Source organism: Echiichthys vipera, assembly GCF_963691815.1.
Source record: "Echiichthys vipera genome assembly, chromosome: Y".
Lineage (NCBI taxonomy): Eukaryota > Metazoa > Chordata > Actinopteri > Perciformes > Trachinidae > Echiichthys > Echiichthys vipera.
The window spans coordinates 75,048-82,500 of NC_139849.1; the positions used below are offsets into that span (position 1 = coordinate 75,048).

Genomic DNA, 7,453 nt, shown 5'->3' on the forward strand with positions numbered 1-7,453 from the left:
TTAATTATTATTATTTTTTATTATTATGATTAATATTAATTATTATTTTTTTTTTATTAAATGATGTTTTAATGTTTACAAACAATTATTATTATAGTTTATATCATTTATATAATATTATTATTAATATCATATTTGTTAATATTATTATTATAGTTTATATTATTATTATTGTATTATTGTTAGTATAAATATTATATTTGTTAATATTATTATATTAATTTTATTATGAATATTATTATTATTAATATTTTATTACAGTATTATTATAAATATTATAATATTATTGTAGTTTATATTATTATTATTATTATTAATATACTTGTTAATATTATTATATTTATTTTATTATGAATATTATTATCATTAATATTTTGTTATTATTACTTTATTATTATTATAAATATTATAATATTGTAGTTTATATTTTTATTATTGTTATATTATTATTATTAATAATATTATTATATTTGTTAATATTATTATTATTATTATGAGACGTGTCGTTGCTGCAGCTCCATTATTATAATTATGATTTTTATTATTAATTATTAATTCATTTTCTATCATATTTTTATGGTTATTATTGTTATAGATCTTATTTCATAATTATCAGAATTTATCTTTTATTAAATTATTGATTTATAGATATAATTTAGTACATTATTGTTTATCATTATTATTATAGTTTTAATAATATTAATATTATCCTTTTTAATAATATGTTTGTTTATATTATTATAATATTTTTTGGTTTTATTAATTTATTATATTATAGTTTTTATTATATTGTTTTTATGAAATTATTATAACAGTTTTAATACTAATAATAATAATATCCTTTTTATCATGATTATTTGATATTATTATTAAAGTTATATTTATATTATATTATTATTATTATAGTTTTAATATTATTAAAAATAATTTTAATATTATCTTTATTGTTTTAATCATATGATTATTGTTTTATATTATTGATATTATTATAATAGTTATTATATTATGATTATAGTTTTTATTATATATATATTATATAATATATATAATAAATTATTATAATTATTTTTTTATTATTATAGTTTTTATTAAAATCATATAGTTTTATTTTTTTATTATTGTTGTTTTTATTTTATTATTATATATATTTTTTAAAATAATTATTATGTTTTTATTATATTATTATCCTTTTAAATATTATTATTATAGTTTTATATTATTGTTATTATGTTTTAATTATTTTATTATTATTATTAATTTTTTTATTAGATTATTATTATAGTTTTTATTTTATTTAATTATCATTTTTAATATATCATAGTTTTATATTATTGTAATTATTATTATATTATAGTTTTAATTATATTATTAATATCAATGTTATTATATATTTTACTATATTAATATTATTTATTTATTTATTATTTATTCATGTATTTTTATATTTATTTATTTATATATTTATTTTTTATGTATTTATTTATATATTTATTTATTTATGCATTTATTTATCAATTTATTTACTTATTTATTTATTTATATATTTATTAATTTATTTATGTATTTATTTATTCATTTATTTATTTATTCATGTATTTATTTATTTTTTTATTCATGTATTTATTTATTTTTTTATTCATGTATTTATTTATTTACTTATTTATATATTTATTTATTTATTTATTTATATATTTATATATTTATTTATATATTTATTCATTTATTTATTTATTTATTTATATATTTATATATTTATTTATATATTTATTCATTTATTTATTTATTTATTTATATATTTATATATTTATTTATATATTTATTCATTTATTTATTTATTATTTATTTTATTTTGTAGTCTTCGCAGCCATGTTATGATCTCGCGGTCGCACATCTCGCGAGATCTGCGTGGTTTGCGGCGCCACACCGGGATTCGCCAAGTCTCGTTCTCGAGGACACGGTCGCAGGAGGTGCTCGCTAACCGGACAGAGAGACGCGGTCGACGGCCACAGCTGCAGGTGAGACCCCGGGGGACTCACCGGGGGACACACCGGGGGAGGGGAACTCACCCCCGGGGGGGTTCGACCGCGACACACCGGGGGTGAGTTCCCCGGGAAACAGCCTCCGTGCTCGGCTCTGCTCCATACAGCTCCCCCCTGAGCTAACACGGCTGCTAGCTGTTAGCTGTTAGCCGTTAGCCTCATTTGGCGTCAGGTGTGTTCACCTGCGAGCGGACCTGCTGACGTCACACCGGGCGCGCGGTAACGGGAGAGGGACGGTTCTTAGCTAACGGCTAACGGGGCTAGCGGGCTCACGGAGCTAAACTGGTGCTAACGGCTAACAGATGTAGTGGCTCATGGAGCTAACCTGGTGCTTACGGCTAATAGGGCTAACGGAGCTAAACTGGTGCTAACTGCTAATAGAGCTAACGGTGCTAGTGGGCTGATGGAGCTAACCTGGTGCTTACTACTAGCGGAGCTAACGGTGCTAACGGAGCTAGTGGGCTCATGGTGCTAACGGCAAATATAGCTAACTACTAACGGGGCTAATAGAGCTAACGGCTAACGGGGCTAACCCTGATGCTATAGTCACGTGGCTTCACCTTTGTAAACATTCCAAATGGGTCCCGGTTTATTTCCTGTTGCGGTGAATGACGTCAGCTGACAGGAAGTTACCCAGGACCCCATCACCGACTGTGTGTGTGTGTGTGTGTGTGTGTGTGTGTGTGTGTGTGTGTGTGTGTGTGTGTGTTCAGCAGGATGGCAGACGACCTGGACATCGAGGCGATGCTGGAGGCGCCGTACAGGAAGGTGAGACGACCCCTGACCTCTGACCCCCCCCTCTCTCTGAATGACCTCTGACCCCCCCTCCTCTCTCTGAACGACCCCTGACCTCTGACTCCCCCTCCTCTCTCTGAATGACCCCTGCCCTCTGGTCCGTGACCTCTGACCCCCCCTCCTCCCTCTGAATGACCCCTGACCTCTGGTCCGTGACCCCTGACCTCTGACCCCTCCCTCTGAATGACCCCTGACCTCTGGTCCATGACCCCTGACCTCTGACCCCCCCCTCCTCTCTCTGAACGACCCCTAACCTCTGGTCCATGACCTCTGACCCCTCTCTCTGAACGACCCCTGACACCTGGTCCCTGACCTCTGACCCCCCCTCCTCTCTCTGAACGACCCCTGACCTCTGACCCCCCCCTCCTCTCTCTGAATGACCCCTGACACCTGGTCCATGACCCCTGACCTCTGACCCCCCCTCCTCTGTCTGAACCCTGACCTTTGGTCCATGATCTCTGACCCCCCCTCCTCTCTCTGAACGACCCCTGACCTCTGGTCCGTGACCCCTGACCTCTGACCCCTCTCTCTGAACGACCCCTGACCTCTGGTCCGTGACCCCTGACCTCTGACCCCCTCCTCTCTCTGACCCCTGACCTCTGACCCCTCCGTCTGAATGACCCCTGACCTCTGGTCCATGACCCCTGACCTCTGACCCTCCCTCTGAATGACCCCTGACCTCTGGTCCGTGACCTCTGACCCCCCCTCCTCTCTCTGAACGACCCCTGACCTCTGGTCCGTGACCCCTGACCTCTGACCCCCCTCCTCTCTCTGAACCCTGACCTCTGGTCCATGACCTCTGACCCCCCCTCTTCTCTCTGAATGACCTCTGACCCCCCTCCTCTCTCTGAATGACCTCTGACCCCTGAACTCTGACCCCCCTCCTCTCTCTGACCCCTGACCTCTGACCCCCCCCTCCTCTCTCTGAATGACCTCTGACCCCCCCTCCTCTCTCTGACCCCTGACCTCTGACCCCCCCCTCCTCTCTCTGAATGACCTCTGACCCCCCCTCCTCTCTCTGACCTATGACCCCTGACCTCTGACCCCCCCCTCCTCTCTCTGAATGACCTCTGACCCCCCCTCCTCTCTCTGACCTATGACCCCTGACCTCTGGTCCGTGACCCCTGACCTCTGACCCCCCCTCCCTCTGAACGACCCCTGACCTCTGACCCCCCCCCTCCCTCTGAACGACCCCTGACCTCTGACCCCCCCCTCTTCTGTGTCAATGTCCAGGACGACCCCAAGACCCTGAGCCCCAACGGACACGAGGACCACAGTAAGAGGTGAGTGTCCGGGTCTCGAACCGCCGGTCTCTGGCGAACGCCACGTGTGTGACTCTGGCTTCCTTGTTCCCGCCCCCCCAACAACAGGAAGAAGCGCAGCCGCGACAGGAAGCGCAGCCGAAGCCGCGACCGGAAGCGCAGCCGCAGCCGGGAGCGCAAGCGCAGCCGCAGCCGCGACAAGAGGCGGAGCCGCAGCCGGGAGCGCCGCGGCAGCCGGGAGCGCGGCGGCCGCTACAGGGACCACCACAAGCAGTGAGTCCGCCGCCACTTCCTCCCCGGGGGACCCCAGACTCCTGATTTTCACAATAAAAGTCCTAAAAATGTCAAAGTCAAGGGGGAATTCGGAGCCACTTCCTGTTTTCACGCCGGGACTTCCTGTTGTTGTGTTCGCAGCCGCCGCCAGTCCAAGAGCAAGAGTCCAATCAGGAAGGAGAAGGGGCCGGTCAGGTGAGCGTCCGTCTGTCTGCTAATGTCCGACTTCCTCCCGTCCGTCTGTCTGCTAATGTCCGTACTTCCTCCCGTCTGTCTGTATGCTAACGTCCGTACTTCCTCCCGTCTGTTTGCTAACGTCCGTACTTCCTCCCGTCTGTTTGCTAACGTCCGTACTTCCTCCCGTCTGTTTGCTAACGTCCGTACTTCCTCCCGTCCCTCTGTCTGCTAATGTCCGTAGTTCCTCCCGTCTGTCTGTCTGCTAACGTCCGTACTTCCTCCCGTCTGTCTGCTAACGTCCGTACTTCCTCCCGTCCGTCTGCTAACGTCCGCACTTCCTCCCGTCTGTCTGCTAACGTCCGTACTTCCTCCCGTCCGTCTGCTAACGTCCGTACTTCCTCCCGTCTGTCTGCTAACGTCCGTACTTCCTCCCGTCTGTCTGCTAACGTCCGTACTTCCTCCCGTCTGTCTGCTAACGTCCGTACTTCCTCCCGTCTGTCTGCTAACGTCCGTACTTCCTCCCGTCTGTTTGCTAACGTCCGTACTTGCTAACGTCCGTACTTCCTCCCGTCTGTTTGCTAACGTCCGTACTTCCTCCCGTCTGTTTGCTAACGTCCGTACTTGCTAACGTCCGTACTTCCTCCCGTCTGTCTGCTAACGTCCGTACTTCTTCCCGTCTGTCTGTCTGCTAATGTCCGTTCTTCCTCCCGTCTGTCTGCTAACGTCTGTACTTCCTCCCGTCTTTCTGCTAACGTCCGTACTTCCTCCCGTCTGTCTGCTAACGTCCGTGCTTCCTCCCGTCTGTCTCTCTTAACATCCGTGCTTCCTCCCGTCTGTCTGTCTCCTAACGTCCGTACTTCCTCCCGTCTGTCTCTCTTAACGTCCGTACTTCCTCCCGTCTGTCTCTCTTAACGTCCGTACTTCCTCCCGTCTGTCTGTCTGCTAACGTCCGTACTTCCTCCCGTCTGACTGCTAACGTTCGTACTTCCTCCCGTCTGTCCGTCTGCTAACGTCCGTACTTCCTCCCGTCTGTCTGTCTGCTAACGTCCGTACTTCCTCCCGTCTGTCTGTCTGCTAACGTCCGTCCTTCCTCCCGTCTGTCTGCTAATGTCCGTACTTCCTCCCGTCTGTCTGTCTGCTAACGTCCGTCCTTCCTCCCGTCTGTCTGCTAACGTCCCGCACTTCCTCCCGTCTGTCCGATCCGCTAACGTCCGTACTTCCTCCCGTCTGTCTGCTAACGTCCGTACTTCCTCCGTCTGTCTGCTAACGTCCGTACTTCCTCCCGTCTGTCTGCTAACGTCCGTACTTCCTCCGTCTGTCTGCTAACGTCCGTACTTCCTCCCGTCTGTCTGCTAACGTCCGTACTTCCTCCCGTCTGTCTGTCTGCTAACGTCCGTACTTCCTCCCGTCTGTCTGTCTGCTAACGTCCGTACTTCCTCCTGTCTGTCTGCTAACGTCCGTACTTCCTCCCGTCTGTCTGTCTGCTAACGTCCGTACTTCCTCCCGTCTGTACTTGCTAACGTCCGTACTTCCTCCCGTCTGTACTTGCTAACGTCCGTACTTCCTCCCGTTTGTCTGCTAACGTCCGCACTTCCTCCCGTTTGTCTGCTAACGTCCGCACTTCCTCCCGTCTGTCTGCTAACGTCCGTACTTCCTCCCGTCTGTCTGTCTGCTAACGTCCGTACTTCCTCCCGTCTGTCTGTCTGCTAACGTCCGTACTTCCTCCCGTCTGTCTGTCTGCTAACGTCCGTGACTTCCTCCCGTCTGTCTGCTAACGTCCGTACTTCCTCCCGTCTGTCTGTCTGCTAACGTCCGTACTTCCTCCCGTCTGTACTTGCTAACGTCCGTACTTCCTCCCGTCTGTACTTGCTAACGTCCGTACTTCCTCCCGTCTGTACTTGCTAACGTACGTACTTCCTCCCGTCTGTACTTGCTAACGTCCGTACTTCCTCCCGTCTGTACTTGCTAACGCCCGTACTTCCTCCCGTCTGTTTGCTAACGTCCGTACTTCCTCCCGTCTGTCTGCTAACGTCCGTACTTCCTCCCGTCTGTCTGCTAACGTCCGTACTTCCTCCCGTCTGTCTGCTAACGTCCGTACTTCCTCCCGTCTGTACTTGCTAACGTACGTACTTCCTCCCGTCTGTACTTGCTAACGTCCGTACTTCCTCCCGTCTGTTTGCTAACGTCCGTACTTCCTCCCGTCTGTTTGCTAACGTCCGTACTTCCTCCCGTCTGTCTGCTAACGTCCGTACTTCCTCCCGTCTGTACTTGCTAACGTACGTACTTCCTCCCGTCTGTACTTGCTAACGTCCGTACTTCCTCCCGTCTGTTTGCTAACGTCCGTACTTCCTCCCGTCTGTTTGCTAACGTCCGTACTTCCTCCCGTCTGTCTGCTAACGTCCCTACTTCCTCCCGTCTGTCTGCTAACGTCCGCACTTCCTCCCGTCCGTCCGCTAACGTCCGCACTTCCTCCCGCTAACGTCCGCACTTCCTCCCTGCCGCAGGCCGCCGCTGGACACCCTGACGCCGGAGGAGCGGGACGCGCGCACCGTCTTCTGCATGCAGCTCGCCGCCCGGATTCGACCCCGGGACCTGGAGGACTTCTTCTCCGCCGTGGGGACGGTAAGCCTTCACAATAAAAGCCTCTCTTCCCCCTCGCCGCGCTCTTATTCTGAAGGGGCACGACGCTAACGTGCGCTAACCCTCCCTCCGCAGGTCCGCGACGTGCGGATGATCTCCGACCGCAACTCGCGCAAGTCCAAGGGCATCGCGTACATCGAGTTCCAGCACGCCACCTCGGTGCCGCTCGCCATCGGGCTCACGGGGCAAAGGCTGCTGGGAGTTCCCATCATCGTGCAGGCGTCCCAGGTGAGGAGGGAGGGAGGGAGGGGGGGAGGGAGAGGGGTA

At 46.3% G+C, this 7,453-nt stretch overlaps 1 protein-coding gene across 3 annotated transcripts in view; it reads left to right on the plus strand.

Moving 5' to 3' along the window:
* The first annotated feature begins 1,922 nt into the window (after window positions 1-1,922).
* LOC310966208 (RNA-binding protein 39-like) overlaps window positions 1,923-7,453 on the plus strand; it is a 14,769-nt gene continuing 9,238 nt past the window's right edge. For 2 of the 3 annotated variants that reach the window (XM_083940063.1, XM_083940065.1), the window contains exons 1-7: window positions 1,949-2,015; window positions 2,753-2,807; window positions 4,068-4,117; window positions 4,205-4,369; window positions 4,511-4,564; window positions 7,051-7,168; window positions 7,262-7,414. In XM_083940063.1, coding sequence (XP_083796189.1) covers window positions 2,757-2,807; window positions 4,068-4,117; window positions 4,205-4,369; window positions 4,511-4,564; window positions 7,051-7,168; window positions 7,262-7,414 — 591 coding nt within the window. In that variant the 5' untranslated portion in view covers window positions 1,949-2,015; window positions 2,753-2,756. Of the gene's footprint in view, window positions 2,016-2,752; window positions 2,808-4,067; window positions 4,118-4,204; window positions 4,370-4,510; window positions 4,565-7,050; window positions 7,169-7,261; window positions 7,415-7,453 lie in introns of all 3 variants that reach the window. The other variant, XM_083940064.1, reaches the window with a different exon arrangement.